General features: G+C 64.3%; 1 protein-coding gene across 3 annotated transcripts; it reads left to right on the top strand.

Annotated features, from left to right (window-relative positions):
* The first annotated feature begins 1488 nt into the window (after nt 1–1488).
* SP2 (Sp2 transcription factor) lies at nt 1489–14703 on the top strand. Of its 3 annotated transcripts, XM_075443658.1 has the most exons (8): nt 1784–1831; nt 3528–3693; nt 7390–7465; nt 8078–9031; nt 9662–9962; nt 11984–12158; nt 12483–12676; nt 13720–14703. In XM_075443658.1, the coding sequence occupies exons 3-8, from the start codon at nt 7403–7405 to the stop codon at nt 13818–13820; spliced, it is 1788 nt and encodes a 595-aa protein (XP_075299773.1). In that variant the 5' UTR covers nt 1784–1831; nt 3528–3693; nt 7390–7402; the 3' UTR covers nt 13821–14703. The 3 variants fall into 3 exon arrangements, with proteins under 3 accessions (XP_075299771.1, XP_075299772.1, XP_075299773.1); XM_075443656.1 differs by lacking the exons at nt 1784–1831; nt 3528–3693 and adding an exon at nt 1489–1561; XM_075443657.1 differs by lacking the exon at nt 3528–3693 and having other exon boundaries at nt 1766–1831.
* The last annotated feature ends 1905 nt before the right edge of the window (nt 14704–16608 follow it).

The raw sequence follows: 16608 nt of genomic DNA, 5'->3' as shown, positions 1-16608 counted from the left end.
CCCAGGGGACTCCCTCACCCAAGGGACGCCCCCACCCAGGGGACCCCCCCACCCAGCGAACCCCTCCACCCAGGGGACCCTCTCACCCAGGGGACCTCCCCACCCAGGGAATCCCCCCACCCAGGGGACCTCCCCCACCCCGGGGCACCCACCCTCGCCCCACAGCGTGATGGGCACCGGGGCTGCTCTGCCCGGCCCGGGGCGGCCCGGGGACCCCTGGGGTGCCCCTCCGGGACCCCGCAGCGTGGTTGGGGGGGGGGGGGGCCGAGGCGGGGGTCGGTGGCGCCGGGTGCCGGGCGGTGAGTAAGCCGGGGCGGGGGGGGGAGGGGAGGTAATTAAAAGGGAGGCACTCGCCGCAGCGAGTTCCCACAAATGGAGGCCCCGGGGCCATAGACACCGCACAACAAAGCACCGGGCAATTATTTGGCTCCAGTAGGAGGTGCCGGGGCCGTGGGGGCTGGAGCCGGCCGGGCACCCCGGGGCCGGGGGCGGGGGGGCTGCCGGGGACCCCCGCCCCCCCTCCCCAAGGCGGCCCCTCGGCTGCGGCGGGGCGGGGGGAGCCGGGGGATGGGGATGGGGGGGGGGGGGGGGGTGTCGGAGCCGCTGGGGATCCCGAGCCCCTCCGGGCCAGCCCGAGCCCTGCGAGGGGACGGGGGCACCCCGACCCCCCCGCCCCCCAAATCCCCGGGGGAGGTGAGGGCCGTCGGGAGCGGAGGGGCTGGGGTCACCCCCGCCCCCCCCCCCCCCCCCGCGCTTTTCTGCCCCGGGGAGCCCCGAGGGGACGGGGACGGCGCCAGCCCGGGGAGGGGGGGCTCCGGTGCCTCAGTTTCCCCATCCGGGGGGCGGGAGGGGGCGCGGCCAGGGCTCGGCCCCGGAAGGCCCTGCCCGCCCCGGGGCTTGGGGGGAGGGGGACAGCACCGGGGACACCCCCGGGGGCCGAGACCCGACCCCCCCCCTTCGGGGATCCCCGGGACTCCCCGCCCCCGCGGGGACCCCGCTGCCGTCATCAGGCTTCACCGTTTCAGACCTGCCCCCTCCCCCTCCCAGACGCGCGGCCAATCACAGGAAGAGCTCAGCCGACTCGCGTCTCCCATTGTCTTCTCGGCGTGTCAATCAAAGTGATGGCGACCAACCGATTTGGGGTGGGTCCCGCCCACGAGGAAGTCCGCCTCCCCCGCCTTGAAGGCTTGTCAATCAGTCAGCGGATGGGACGGCCTGGCCTTGTTCCCATTAGCCAGTTGCGCTGTCAATCACAGATCTGCCATCCCATTGGGTCTCTGCTTCCGTCCGTCACCCCGGAGGCACGCGTCCATTGGCGGAATTGTCACTCCATCAGGAGTCCTATTGCTCGACGGAGCTGCCCATCAAGCTGAAAGAGGCGGCGGATTGGCCGACGGTAAAGTATCTGGCCTTCGGTTGGCCAACGCGCCGGCAAACCGGACGGAGATTGGTCAGGAGGCCGTCGAAGGGGCGGGTCACGCAGGGCGGTGCCCGGGCGGCCCCGGAGGAGGAAGATGGCGCCGTGAGGGGGTCGGAGCCGCCGTCACCGCCGCTCCGGCCGGTTTGTGCGGGCCCGCGGCGGGGGTGGGAGCGCCGGAGCGGGGGGCGGAGGCGCGGGGGGCGGCAGCGGTGGTGTCGCCGGGCCCGGAAGGGGCGTGCGGCCTCCCCCGGCCCGCCCTCTCCGAGCGCCGGGCGGGCGGGCGGCGCTTCCGGGGCCGGGGCCCGGTCGGGGGCGGGCCCGCTACCTCGGCCCGCCTCCCCGGGGACCGCCGCCGCCGGGAGGGGCGTGCGGGGCGGCCCCGGGGTCGGGGCCGTGCGGGGGGGCGCCCCGGTACGTAGCGGGGGGCCCGGGCGGTGGTGGGGTCCCCCGGTGCCCGGTCCCGGAGGCCCGGGGGTGCCCGGGCTGCTACGGGGTCCTGGGGGCCGGGGGGCTCCCCACGCGTGGGGGCTCGGAGCGGAAACCGGCCCAGTTTATGGGGGGGGGGTGTCTATTGGGGGGAGGGGATCTATGGGGGAGGGGGTTCGGCCCCGTCCCTTTCCCCACCCCCGGGGCGCGGAGCGGGGTTCGGCCTCGCTGCCCTCGGGCGCTGGCGGTACCGGGGGAGCCCTCCCGGGGCGGGCGGGGTAAAGGCCGAGGGGTCGGTCCCGGGGGCTGCGCAGGGCAGCGGGATCTCGGGCTGCACCGGGGGCCGCGGGTTGACGCTGCTGGAAGTTTCCCCCGGGGCCTCTCCCTGCTTGAGGTCGCCCCGCGATCCGGCTGCTCCCGCGCCTCAAAACCGTCCCAGCTCGCTCGATGTCGGCTGCTTCTCCTCCTCCTCCTCCTCCTCGCCTGCAGCCAGGGCTGCCCGGGAGCAGGGAAGGAGCGGACAGGTCCTGATGCCACGGGCGTGTCGGAGTCCCACCGGGAGTTAAAACAACGGCAACAGAACTCCTGGCCGGTTTATTCTAAGCCGCTGCTGGATTTCCTGCCGTTAGTATGTAAATACGCAGGTGTGTGAGCTCCGTTCTGCCCGCTTACGGTCCCGACAAACAAGTGGGGCTGCTACCATCGGTGTGGGTTTCTTCCCCTCTGACTGCGCTTAGCTTCATAATCCTGAGCGGTTTTTTGCAGTTGTTGAGGAAGGCTGCGAGGGGACCTAATAAATGCTTATAAATATCTGCAGGGTGGGGGTCAGGAGGATGGGGCCAGACTCTTTCCAGTGGTGCCCAGCGACAGGACAAGGGGCAACGTGCACAAAGTGAAGCAGAGGAAGCTCCAGCTGAACACGAGGAAGAACTTCTTCCCTCTGAGGGTGACGGAGCCCTGGCCCAGGCTGCCCAGGGAGGCTGTGGAGTCTCCTTCTCTGGAGATATTCCAGCCCCGCCTGGCCGCGGTGCTGTGCAGCCTGCTGTGGGTGACCCTGCTTGGGCAGGGGGTTGGGCTGGGGGACCCACAGAGGTCCCTGCCAACCCCAGCCATGCTGGGATTCTGTGATTTTCGGGGACTCTGATTCACCTTCACGCTCAACGTGCTAATCAAAACCACAGGAACTCAGATCAGGCGTGTCCGTTGGCTTAAACCCAGAGCTGGAGGTTAGGGTCGTGTTCACCCCCCCAGACAACGGTCCATGGGGCGGACGGGAAGGGCGTTGCGGGGAGCGGAGGCTCCCCTGCAGCTGGGGTACCTGGGCTGACGGCTCGTGCCCGGTCTGTAGCCGCTGCGGTGTTTCAGCTCTCGGAGGGGGGCTGTGAGACGGTAACAAGGCTGTCGTGGTGACAGGGCTTGAAGTCGTGGTCTGATATGTACAGAACTTCTGCAGAGCCCTCGAGAGGGAGTTCTGTGGCTGCGGGGAAGTGCTCGAGCGGCAGGACGGGGCGCTGGTTGTGGCTCTGAGGCCTGGCGGGTTCCTGCTCGGCTGCGTTTGTCGCGGGCTCCTCGGCTGAGCTGGAAGCCGGAGGTCCTGCGGAGGACTGCCTGGCAGCTCCTGGTTGGGAAGGAAAAAAAACAAACCAACCACCAACACCTGTCCCCTTTATATCTCTCGTAGAATATTGAAGATAATGGCAGAGTTTCCAAAGTAAATAAATTCTTGTGAGAAGCGAAGGAGCCGCCCCTGAGCAAACCTACCAATCGTGCTGGTGTGAGCGGTCCAGCTGGCTGCTAGCAGGCGTTTCCTCCGGCTGGACATGGGGTCTCACGGCCTGGCGCGGTTGGTGAGTTTTCTCTTCCTACAGCTCCGTCGCTCGAGTCCTGCGGAGTTGGTTTTTTTTTTTTCCCCATGTGCCGTGAGGTCACGACGGGCTCCAAGAGCTCCTTGGGGCAGACGGCAGGGTGTCCGGACAGTCGGTTGGGACGCAGGTGCTTGGTCTGTGTGTCCTGGGGCAGGCATGCAGCCTGGCTGTGCTCGTTTGAGGGAAGTAATAAGGGAAACAGTTCTCGGGCCCAAAATCGCTGAGTTTTTGGTTGCTTTGTCCTTTTACACGGGTGAAGGCAGGCAAGGGGTGAGGAGGCTGCTGTTTCCAGTCTGCAGGGAGATGCTTTCCTTACAAAACTGCCCTTGTGACAAGCAGAAAAGGGAGGAGGTGGCCAGAGAGAAATGAATTTTATGAATCGGTGCCCTCTAATTGCCTTAAGGCAGAGTCCTCTTCCACGTGAGGCTTGGCTGGGGGTTCACAGAAGGGCAGACTGGACCCAAGCTGCTCAGCAAAGCCTTTGTGCGGTGTGAATAAGTGTGTAACGCAGAGCGGGCGGCCGTTCCGTGGCGCGGGTCTGTGGGAGGGTGCTGGAGGGGGGCTCGTGCCCCTCGGCGGGGTCCGTATCCCCCAGGGCAGGTCCAGAGATGGTTCCCACAGGCAGCGACCGTCCCGCTCCCGGTCCTGGCCTGGGCGAACACGCGGGCAGTGAAGCCGTGCGCTTTGGTACCCGCCTGGTTTCACCGTGCTGGACGTCGGTTTGTACCGCGTTACACCCTCAGGATGCGAAACTGTCGCTGCTGGACTCGGGCGTAAATTGTACAAGTGAGAAACTCGCGGAGGGATTACAGTGCGACGGCGGCGGCGCAGGGCTGCTCCCCCAGTCATTATCCTTATTTATTTGCTCGGGCTCATGGGATCTCCCCTGGTATGTGTCTCTCTTTCTGGCCAGCTCAGCATTGCTCTTATTTGTAGTCAGGGCTGTTAATCCTCAGCAGTGCCCTAATTCTGCTGAAAGGGAGGGTGCAGCCGTTGGACTCAGGCAGCCGTACAAGCTCCCGGCTTTCTGGGAAGAAAGCGTCCTTTTATCACGGGCCAGCTCGCTGGGTGCGAGCGTCTGATGCTCTCGTCTCCAGGAGGTTGCCACAGCGAGCGGCAGCCGGTGGCTTCCAGGGAGTGGATGCCCTTCGCTGAGGAACGGGGCGAGCGATTTCCCTGCGGTGCCATCCCGGGCGCCTGGGACTCTGACCTGACGCTTCCCGGGGATTTATGCGCTCGGTCGCAGCGGGGCTGTGAAAGAGCCCGCGTGGTGCCTCGAGAGGAGCCGTGGAGCCCGTGCTGGTGCGGGCCGAGCTGCCTGCCGTGGGGAAGCGGGCTCCCTGGGGACTTGGCCCGGGGCCCGGCCGCTTGGTTTCTAAGCAGCTTTCTGTCTGGTGAAAGGCTTGGCGTTCCCGGGGAGGAGACGTCTGTCCGGGTCCGAGGGGTGCCGGCGGAGCTGGGGGCCTTCATCTCTGGATTTATGCGAGCGTCGGCTGCATCTCGATTACCTCGAGGACTTTTCTCCCAGCCTTTGGCTGCGTTCACAGAATCACAGAATGTTCGGGGTTGGGGGGGCCCTCTGTGGGTCACCCAGCCCAGCCCCCTGCCCAAGCAGGGTCACCCAGAGCAGGCTGCACAGCACCGCGTCCAGGCGGGGCTGGAATATCTCCAGAGAAGGAGACTCCACAGCCTCCCTGGGCAGCCTGGGCCAGGGCTCCGTCACCCTCAGCATTAAGATGTGACGACCGGCCCTTGCGTTGGGCAGCAATGTGTTCACCTCCTGCGCCGTCCCGGATAGCTGACAGTGTCTAAACAACCCCTGGATTTTCCCGATGCAGCTGTGCCTTTTGGCCGGGGCTCCTGCCGCCACGTCCTGGCAGCGGGTGATGCTTCGAGCAAAGCCAAGTTTGCCCTTCCCAAGGCTGGGTGCTGGCCGCGTCGCCCTCAGCCTGCCTGTGCTCGCTCCGCTGCGAGAGACGCTGCTGAGCCTGTGCCACGCTGGGCTGCGGAACGCAGAGTTCGCTCCCTATGAAACAAACCCCACGCCTGGTTTTCCCCATCCGTGTGGTCCCTTGTCTGACCCTGCATCTCCTGCAGCTCCCGGGCTGGAGTGTGAGGTTGTTCAAAAGTGGCTCTGCCCATGCCAGATCTTGACATCGCCCACCCGGAGCCAGAGACCCGCGCGCTGCCGCGGCCTGGGACGCCGTTCTCGCCCGGGCCCTGTGAGCAGCAAAAAGCCGCTCGCCGCGCTGCCGCGACAGTTCGTGTTTTGGGCTGGTGTGGTGTGTTTTCAGCCAGCCAGGGCTTCGTGTCTTCATCGAGCTACTCATCCTCGGCCGGTGCTGCCCATCGCTCTTGCAGTCCAGGCGTCTCTAAATACCACAGCGCTGGCTTCCCGTCGGCTCGCCTGCGCAGAGGCTGCGTTTGAGTAAACGCCGAGCATCCGTGCTCCTCGGGTGGCCGTCACTCCCCGGTTGAAGCCGGCACGTTGTCAGCAGCGGGAGCGAAGAGCGTTCGAGCACAGACAGGTTCTCCCTGGCACTCAATGTCACGCTATTGAGCCACACAGCGACTGCTGGATGGGGGCGATTGGGGAGTTGGCCAGAGGAAATTCGAGGATGAAATATCTTTCTAGTCCAGAACAAAAGATTTAGCCGATTGTGAGGATTTAGGAGTCGCTTTCCCTGGCTTTGCCATAGTAAATGTTTAAAACGAAGCTGTTGTAGCTGCCCCAGCGGCCAGAGCGGCCTCAGCCTCGGTGTTACTGCTCTGCGGCGTTCGGGGCAGCAGAAGCGATGAGCGTCGGCGGTGGCAGACTCCCGAGGAAGGCAGCAGAGCCGCGGGGGTGGTGGATCGCACGCCCTCGGGGTGTCCCGGCCTCGTCTCAGCCTGCCGAGCGACCGGCTCCTCCGCCGAAGCTTCGCCTTTCTCCCCTCCCCGGCGTGCGGATCCCGTCGAAGCTGTGGGCTCCATGGCCCTGACTCCCGCAGGCACCTCCTCCCCTTCGTGTTCCACCTGCTGCCGCTCTCCTCCTGGCTCCCGACGGCTTTTCTCAGCCTCCCGAGGTCCCGCTGCCAGCCAGCGACAGCTTTTTTTTTTTTCTGTTCCCCAAAGTGACCTTTTAATTACATAACGACTTGCAAACCCTCAGCACCGACAAACATACCAAAATAATTGAAACAATATTTTTCCAGCCTTGAAAAACAACGATTCTGTACCAAAACTCTGTCCTTTGAGATTCCCAAAGTTAGAAAAACAAGCGGCAGGGAGGCAGCGTGAGCTGGGAGCCGGGAGGCCGTCGGCTCGCTGGGCACGCCTGCCTCTGCTTGGAGCGAGGGGGGTCCACGGGGCAGCGAGGGTCTCTCGGCCGGGGGGGCTGTGACTTCAGGTCCAGGCTGTGCTGGGGTGCAGGTGGGTTGCCCACCGTAACTGGCATTTCCCTTTGGTGGCGAGCAAAGGGGAGCGTGGGAGAGGGTGATGAGATGGTGAGAATTCTCTCGCCCCTTTGCAGCCCCCCCGCTGAAGGCGTGTGGGCGAGCTGTGATGTTTTGGGGGATCCAGGGAGACACCGGGAGAGTCCCTCGGGCATCGGGGCCGCGGGCTGGGTGCAGTGAGGAGTTGTGGTCTCGGCCCTCGCTGCTGGTCTCACTCCTCCGTGTCTCTGCTTCCTCCTCGCAGATCAAGAGACAGCATGGCTGCGACTGCTGCCGTCAGCCCCAGTGAATACCTGCAGCCCGCCGCCTCCACTGCCCAGGTGAGTCGGGGGGTCTCGGTGGGCTCCAGCTCCTCGCCAGGGCGGAGGGACGCGTCCTGGGGCGCAGGACAGCAAACGCCGCATCCTTCGGCCCCTCCTGCCTCCGCCGTAGCCAGCGTTGCCGCGTCAGGAGTGGGGCTGGTTGTGGGACGAGTCGGGGAGCCACGCTCTGGACTCGTTCCCAGCCCCGACGCCAGCTCTTCCGGAGAGGTGTTTCTCCTCCCCGTGCTGTGTTTTCCTGAAGGATCTCTTGGGATGGGTTAGCAGCTGGTATCATGGGGTGGTCTGGGAATTAAAACTACGCGGAACGCTCCAGGGTGTGTGCAATGGGTGTAAATGCCAGCAGGCTTGCAGGGTGTTTGCAGTTCTGTAGAGGTCGTGAGAACGTAGGTGCACGATTAAAAGGCAGTCGCCATCCTGATGGCTGGAAGTAGCGTGACGAGGGTGAGCTAGAGGGACACGTGGTGTGGGTAATTAAGCAGTTTCCTTAATAAGGGACGTCTCGTTGGCATTGCTCTCAATAGCGTGTACCCTTTCCTTTGCTGACTTGATCTCCAGACGCTTGGCACAAGCCTCTGTCCCTAACTTTCCCATCTCCTCCCCGCTCCCCAGGACTCCCAGCCGTCTCCTCTCGCCCTCCTCGCTGCGACATGTAGCAAAATCGGTCCCCCTGCAGTGGAAGCCGCCGTGACTCCTCCTGCCCCTCCTCAGCCAACGCCTCGCAAACTCGTCCCCATCAAACCTGCTCCTCTCCCTCTGGGCTCCGGGAAGAACAGCTTTGGGATCCTGTCGTCGAAAGGGAACCTCTTCCAGATCCAGGGCTCGCAGGTCGGCGCCTCCTACCCTGGGGGGCAGCTGGTTTTTGCCATTCAGAACCCGGCCGTCATCAACAAGGGCACCCGCTCGTCCGCCAACGTCCAGTACCAGGCGGTGCCGCAGCTCCAGGCCGCGGGGGGACAGACCATCCAGGTCCAGCCCAACCTCACCAACCAGATCCAGATTATTCCGGGCACGAATCAAGCGATCCTCACTCCTTCCTCTTCCTCTCACAAGCCTGTGCCCATCAAACCGGCTCCGGCGCAGAAGGGGGGAGCTTCCCCGGCGCAGGGCGCGAGCAACGTGGTCAAGTTGGCCGGCGGCAGCAACGTGACTCTCACCCTGCCCGTGAACAACCTGGTGAACGCCGCTGAGCCGGGCGCGCAGGCTCAGATCCTTGCAGAGAGCCCCTCGAAGCCCGGCAAAAAGACTCGAAAGAAAGCCGTGTCTCCCGCCCAGCCCGCCGCCGTGGCTGTGGCCGAGCAGGTGGAGACGGTGTTGATAGAGACGACGGCGGAGAACATCATCCAGGCGGGCAACAACCTGCTCATCGTGCAGAGCCCGGGCTCGGGCCAGCCGGCCGTGGTGCAGCAGGTGCAGGTGGTGCAGCCCAAGCAGGAGTCGCAGGTGGTGCAGATCCCGCAGCAGGCCCTGCGCGTGGTCCAGGCCGCCTCCGCCACGCTCCCCACCGTCCCCCAGAAATCCTCCCAGAACTTCCAGATCCAGGCGGCGGAACCCACTCCTACCCAGGTACCACCTCCTGTGTCCTGCAAGGGCCTCCTGCCCTGTTTCTCTTCCCAGCCCTCACCCAGGCTTTAGAAACCTGAAGTGTTTTGTGAGCCACCAGACAGCCTCAACTTGGCATCCAGTTTAGGCATCACTTGTGTGGATTCTCTGATGTCTAGGAAGGGTTGGGAGCGTAACTGTTCCCTTGGCAGGGCTCTGTGAAGCCTCTCTTGCTGGCCACCTGCGTTTACGGGGCTGGTAGGAGCACAGTGTCCTCGAAACCTCTGCTGTGCCGCCAGCGCGGGTTGGGATGAGCCAGCCTGCTCAGAGGCTTGGGGGAGACGGAGGGAGGTGGGGGAGCGGCGCTCACAGCCTGCGGGCCTGGCTCTTTAGTGTTGCCTTTGGACACCACGCTCCAAGGCCGAGGCGGCCCTTTGCTGCTGTGCAATGCCAGGACCTTCTTCAGGAGGCCCGCAAAGGCTCTTCACATGCTCGGGCAGCTTCTGCTCTTCAGATGTTTGGGCAGCTTCTCCTGCTCTTTGGCTCATGGCAGGCCTGGTCTCCTGGGTTGTGTGGAGCGGGCAGCCGGTGTGCTGGAGCGGGGTCTGCCCTGTGACCGTGGCTGCTCTCATTCCTCTTTTCTCTTCCCACCAGGTCTACTTCAAAACGCCGTCGGGTGAGCTGCAGACCGTGCTGCTCCAGGAAGCCTCAGCCGTGACGGTGGCTCCATCTGGAACCTCTTGCAGCAGCCCCGTGTCCCGCACCTCCGGCACGGGGACCGGCGGGAAGAAACCGCCTACGCGCAAGGAACGCACGCTGCCAAAGATCGCCCCGGCCGGAGGCATCATCAGCTTGAACGCCGCTCAGCTGGCGGCCGCGGCGCAGGCCATGCAGACCATCAACATCAACGGCGTGCAAGTCCAGGGCGTGCCCGTCACCATCACCAACACCGGAGGTGGGCTCGCCGCGCTCTGCGGTGGAAGGGACGGCGGGAGGGACAGCGGGACGTGGGCAGCTCGCCGGTCCGGAGGGCAGGAAGCCCCCGCCCCGCTAGCAGCAGGCTTTGCCGCTTTGCCAGCAGATCCCCCGTACCCTGGGGCTCGGTGCTGCTGACTTGTCACCAGCTTCGCTAGTTGCCGTCGCAGCGGGAGGCCCCAGGTGTGTTGTTGGGTGTCACTTTGGTGGCTCTGCCGGGTGTTTCCCAGCCTGTCCTGGTGAGCTGTGTCGAGGACGGCAGTCGGCAGAGATGGACCGGGCTGCGCGGTCGTGCCGAGCTGCGTCAGGCCGAGCGCAGGGGCTGAGGCTGCCCGAGAGCCCAGCGCAGCTCCGTTTGCTGCCGAGCTCCGTGCGGGGGAAGGCTGAGCTGTGCCCAGGCCCTTGGGGTGAGGCGGGTGGCTCTTTTCCAGAGAGCTGGGACCCACCCAGGCGGAGGGATGCGGTGCACCGGGGTTTTCCCTCCACCGGTAGCACTGCCAGCTCCTGGGGCTGGGACATCTCCCCTCGCATCTCCTGGGTGCAGAGGCCGCTGATCTGGGTTTCCAAATCTTGGCTGAGCCAGGAGAGCTGCCTTCACACCCGCAAGCTCTGTGCTCCTCCAAGCTCTGCAGCGAGGGATCACCATTCCCTGAGAGTGAATCCGTGGGACGAGTGTCTTCCTGAAGCCAAGGACAGCCCTGGCTGGTGGCTGGAGGCAGGGGGGTTGGACTGGGTGACCCACAGAGGTCCCTTCCAACCCCGAACATTCTGTGATTCTGTGGAACGGTCTGTGAGCTGCAGATGGCCCTGGTGCACGTCCGTCCCCGCATCGGTCATCTCCCCGCTGCCGGGAGAGACGCGTCCCGGCAGTGGCTCCGTCCTCCACTCCTGCCCCGCAAACCTTCCCCAGCCCGGTCCCCGTGGCGTGGGCTGTCGCTGGGGAGCCGAGGGGAGGGAGCTGTGTCTGAGGGAAGTTTATCTGCTCTCTGATCCAGAAAGACCTGCTGCCGGGCGGTGGTTTCTCCCTCGGCATGAACCGGCAGGAGTCCCGGCTCGGTTTTGCAGTCGGAAGCTGTTCTTTCTTGCTTGACTAAACCGTGTCAGCATAAAACGCGGGCCAGCGTGGTTTTGTGCTCCGCAGCGGGCCGCCGTCCTCGCTGGCGTTGCTTTTTAAGGGGGTTTTTAATTGCTGCTTCGCGTGTCAACCCGGGGCCGGCCATGCGCGTCGGGGAGATGCCATGGGCAGATGTTGCTGCAGCCGCAGCGCTGGCGGGGGCCTTGCTGCAGCCCCGGCTGCGAGGGGGACCGGCAGGACCTGCTGGCCGCTGCCCGCGAGCGAAGCGAACCACGTCGGGTCTCAGCCTGGGTTCAGCCGGGACCTGTGGCCGCGTGTCTGGCCAAGGAGCTGCCCCGACCCTCGGCTTCGCGCTTCCCAGTGGACGTGGGACCTTTGCTCTGCCTGCGCCCCGATGCCACCCTCCCTCCCTGCAATCACCCCGTATTCGCTCCCCCGTCCCATCCCGCTCCTCCTCCTCCCTCCCCGCTGCCCCGAGAGCAGCGATCCCGCTTGCTGACGCTGACCCCATCTTCTTCTTTCCAGCCCCCGTCACGGCTGCCGGGTGCTGTGCAAGGCCCAGGCTGCCGCCGCCGTGAGCACCCGAGCGTGGAGCGGCCCTTAGGGTCTGGGGTAAGTCCCGTTTTTTTGGTCAATATATTGCACGTTTTTTCAAAGTTTCTTTTTTGTTTCCTCTTTGGTCATTTCCCCACCCCGAAGGGTCGAACCGAAAACTTTGAAAAACCGCACAGTATATTCAGAAAAAAAGGGACTTACCGGCCCCGCCTGGGGACCAGCACGTGGCGGGGCAGGGGGCCGTGGCACTGCTGCATGTGGGGCTGGGGGGCTGCAGGCCCAAGGCTGTCCCGTCCCGCGCTCCGGAGGGTTCCGAGGCGTCGGACAGCGGCGCGGGGCGGCAGAGCCTGACTCCCCCTTCTCCTCCCCAGGCCAGCAGCAGCTGACTGTGCAGAACGTCTCTGGCAACAACCTGACCATCAGCGGCCTGAGCCCGACCCAGATCCAGCTCCAGATGGAGCAAGCGCTGTCGGGAGAGATTCAGCCGGGGGAGAAGAGGCGGCGGATGGCGTGTACCTGCCCCAACTGCAAGGACGGGGAGAAGAGGTGAGCACGGAGGAGAGAGGGGCAGCCCCACGGGACCCGCACCCGTCTCCGAGGCTTGGTTTGGACACTGGGAGAAATTTCTTTACTGAAAGAGTTGTGAAGCGTTGGACCAGGCTGCCCGGGGACATGGTGGAGTCCCCATCCATGAAGGTGTTCAAAAAACGTGTGGATGTGGCAGTTTGGGATGTGGTCTAGCAGGCGTGGTGGCGATGGGGTGATGGTTGGTGGCGATGGGGTGATGGTTGGTGGCAATGGGGTGACGGTTGGACTTGGTGACCTTGGAGGTCTTCTCCAACCTTAACGATTCTGTGATTTCCTCGCCAGGCCGGGGGACCCAGGGAAGAAGAAGCACATCTGCCACATCCCCGAGTGCGGGAGGACCTTCCGCAAGACCTCGCTGCTGCGTGCTCACGTGCGCTTGCACACGGGCGAACGCCCTTTCGTCTGCAACTGGGTCTTCTGCGGGAAGCGCTTCACGCGCAGCGACGAGCTGCAGCGGCACGCTCGCACACACACAGGTCTGCAGCCCCCTCCCTCCCTCCTGCCCGGGGGTCCGAGCCGTGCGAGAGCCGAGGGCTGGAGTGGTCTTGGGCCACCCTTGCGATCTGGCTGGGTTACTGGGAGGCACTGGGGAGCGTGGTGGGGGGGGTCTGCGCTGCTGAAGGGCTCTCCAGGTGCTGGAGGTGTCGGGGGGTGTCACTGCCACCCTGGGAGGTCCCTGCTGCCCCAACCGCGGCTGGGTGGGGAGCGCAGGGATGCGAGCGGGTGGGTGCCGGCGCCGCGGCACGCCGCCTTGCCCACCCCCTGAACGCTGCCACTCTTCCCCCAGGCACCAGTACAGGCTTGGGGCGGACCTGCTGGAGAGCAGCTCTGCGGAGAGGGACCTGGGTGTCCTGGTGGGTGACAGGGTGGCCATGAGCCAGCAGCGTGCCCTGGGTGCCAAGAAGGCCAATGGGATCCTGGGGTGTATTAGGAGGAGTGTGGCCAGCAGGTCGAGGGAGGTACTCCTCCCCCTCTGCTCTGCCCTGGTGAGGCCCCATCTGCAGTGCTGTGTCCAGTGCTGGGCTCCCCAGTTCAAGAAAGATGAGGAGCTACTGGAGAGAGTCCAGCGGAGGGCTACGAGGATGAGGAGGGGCTGGAGCATCTCTCCCACAAGGAGAGGCTGAGGGAGCTGGGCTTGTTCAGCCTGGAGAAGAGAAGGCTGCGAGGGGACCTAATATATGCTTATAAATATCTCAAGGGTGGGTGTCAGGAGGACGGGGCCAGACTCTTTGCAGTGGTGCCCAGCGACAGGACAAGGGGCAACGGGCACAAACTGAAGCAGAGGAAGCTCCAGCTGAACCCGAGGAAGAACTTCTTCCGTCTGAGGGTGACGGAGCCCTGGCCCAGGCTGCCCAGGGAGGCTGTGGAGTCTCCTTCTCTGGAGATATTCCAGCCCCGCCTGGACGCGGTGCTGTGCAGCCTGCTCTGGGTGACCCTGCTTGGGCAGGGGGTTGGGCTGGGGGACCCACAGAGGGCCCTGCCAACCCCGAACATGCTGTGATTCTGTGATTCCCCGCAGGCGACAAGCGGTTCGAGTGCGCCCAGTGCCAGAAGCGCTTCATGCGAAGCGACCACCTGACGAAGCACTATAAAACCCACCTGGTCACCAAGAACTTGTAGGACCGGGAGTTGCCCCCACGTCTCCTGGCCGCGCACACGGAGCCTGCCGGGGCCCAGCCTGCTACGCCGCAGCACGCCGGAGTCCCTGGCCGCAGAGAGGGGCCCTGGGGGACGCCCTCCTGCCCTTCCTCCCGCCACCCAGGCCCTCGCCGAAGGGTGCGAGGGGCCGAGCCGCCCTGCGGACCCCCAGGGTGGCCCGGAGCCTGGCCAAATGCCAGGGCATGGAGGAGACTGCCCGCTCCGGTGCCGGCGGGCCGGGAGAGGCTCCACAGCACATTCCTACTTTATATTTAAAGTCTATAAATAGCTATAAATATCTATATAAGCCCCTTTGGAAGGTCCCTTTTTTCTATGGAGATCGTTGCCTTACGCTCCCCGCTCCCGATGACACACACTGTGTATTGTGAGTGCTTTTTTTTAATCTTTATTTAATTTCTCTGTAAGATGCTGCCAATCTTCTTGCCCACCCCCCTTTTCTCCTAACGTTTCTTTCCCAGTACTAAGAGGGGGTTTTTTTTTCTGTTTTTCTCTCCGATGATTTCTTTCTCCTCACTTTTCTGTTTCCAAGTGACGTGGCGTTTCCTTTTGAATTTTGGGACTTCAGCCCCCTTTCCTCCCCCGTGTGCTGCCCACCATCCCCCCTGTGTATAGTGTACATTGTATCATAGATTATATTGCTTTTGTGTTTACTACATGTTGAAAAAAACATATGGCTTGTTATTTTTGAGCTTTTAAATTAAACAAATCCACTTTATTTTTTAGTTGTAACTGCCCGAGGTTGTTTTCTGGATTACGTGACAGATGTGTTCTACTTTATTAACTGTAACTGGCTGCCCGGCGTGGAGGCAGCCGGCAGCTTTCCTTGCTAAATAAATTTAGTCACCAGAGGCAAATCCAGTGCAGCGTGTGCCGCCGAGGGTCCTTTCTCTCCCGAGCCGGCACGGTGCGAGCCGTGGTGCTGGGCCGGGGGTGCACCAGCAGGAGCCAAGCACGGCGGTGAAGGGCTGGAGGCGAAAGGCTCGGCGAGCTGCTGGCGTCTCGGGCGGAAAGGAAGTGGGGTTTATTTACCGCAATCCCAAATATCGCTGGAAACAGATTTATTTACAGGAAAATAAAAATTCCTGGGGTGTAGCTGGACGTGCGGAGCCACTGCTGTGTGCGGGAGCAGCTCTGCCAGTGAGGACGGCCGCTGGCTCTGCCCACTGCGCCAGGGGACCCAGCATCACGACCCCGGCACCGGCCGGTAAGACGCACGGCACCAGCAGAGAGAGAGTCCAGCGCAGGGCTACGAGGATGAGGAGGGGACTGGAGCATCTCTCCTACGAGGAGAGGCTGAGGGAGCTGGGCTTGTTCAGCCTGGAGAAGAGAAGGCTGAGAGGGGACCTTAGAAATGCCTCTAAATATCTGCAGGGTGGGGGTCAGGATGGGGCCAGACTCTTTCCAGTGGTGCCCAGCGACAGGACAAGGGGCAACGGGCACAAACTGAAGCAGAGGAAGCTCCAGCTGAACCCGAGGAAGAACTTCTTCCCTCTGAGGGTGACGGAGCCCTGGCCCAGGCTGCCCAGGGAGGCTGTGGAGTCTCCTTCTCTGGAGATATTCCAGCCCCGCCTGGATGCGGTGCTGTGCAGCCTGCTGTGGGTGACCCTGCTTGGGCAGGGGGTTGGGCTGAGTGACCCCCAGAGGGCCCTTCCACCCCCCACCATGCTGGGATTCTGTGATCTCCCCGCTCCAGCCGGCTCCTGCCAGCACCAGGAGCAGGACGCGGGGCCGCGGGCTCACCCACCGCGGGGCCGTGGGGCTGAGCCAGCCGCTCTCCGCAGGGCGAATCCTCCAGCCGCAGCCCCTCCGCGAGCCACAATCCCACCACGTCCCTCCCTGTCCCCTCTCCCCATCCGCGGCAATGGGGGGCTCCGGGCTCGGCCCCTCATGTGGCCGGAGGGCCGTGGCCGTCCCGTGGGTCTCACCTCACTCCATCTTTCTGTCCATCTTCTCAACGGCCTGCCGGGACGTGCCGCACGCCTTGGTGATGTCACACCGTGGGGCACAGGGGGACCCAGCCCCATTCACGGGCAGCACCGTGGCCCTTCCTGACCCACTACCGCGGTGCTGAGAGGGGACAGGGGACCCCATCCCCCCCGCCCCGTCCCCCACCTCTGGCAGCGTTGACCATGGCAGAAGGGCTGCTCCATGGCGGTGGCAGTGGCATGGGCGACGTGATGGACCGGGCCAGCATCTCCCGCGAGAAGAAGTAACCGAGCAGCCGCTGGGTTGGGAGCGTGGGCTTGGCAGAGACCTGTGTGAGGTCGTCCAAGCTCTGGGTGGGTGATGGAGACCCCCGAGTTGGGGACCAGCCCCAGCCTGGGCCTCTCGTTCTCCTGCGGCGAGCGGGAGAGTTTGCGTCTGGGTTCTGGATGGAGCCTGGGGACCCCCTGCTCCGTCCCCAGGCTCCTGGAGCCCCTCCATCCCTTGGGGACCCTCTGGGCCACCTCTCCCATGCCCTGGGGCAACCCCTTTGTCTCCTCTGCTCCAGCTGCAGCACCGTGCCCAGTGGCACCCCAGGAGCCTGGGTGGAACCCCAGGGATCTGGTGGGACCCCAGGAGCCTCTTAGGGTCCCAGGAGCTTTGGTGGGACCCCAGGAGCTTTGGAGGACCCCCAGAGCCTTGGTGGGACCCCAGATCTCTGGTGGAACCTCCAGAGCTTTGGTGGGACCTCAGGTTCCTGGTGGCATCCCAGGAGCTTTGGTGGGACCTCAGGTTCCTGGTGGCATCCCAGGAGCTTTGGTGGCAC

Source organism: Opisthocomus hoazin, chromosome 26, assembly GCF_030867145.1.
Source record: "Opisthocomus hoazin isolate bOpiHoa1 chromosome 26, bOpiHoa1.hap1, whole genome shotgun sequence".
Classification (NCBI taxonomy): Eukaryota; Metazoa; Chordata; class Aves; order Opisthocomiformes; family Opisthocomidae; genus Opisthocomus; species Opisthocomus hoazin.
Note: the sequence above shows the minus strand (reverse complement) of the source record. Positions and strands in the feature narration are given on the sequence as shown.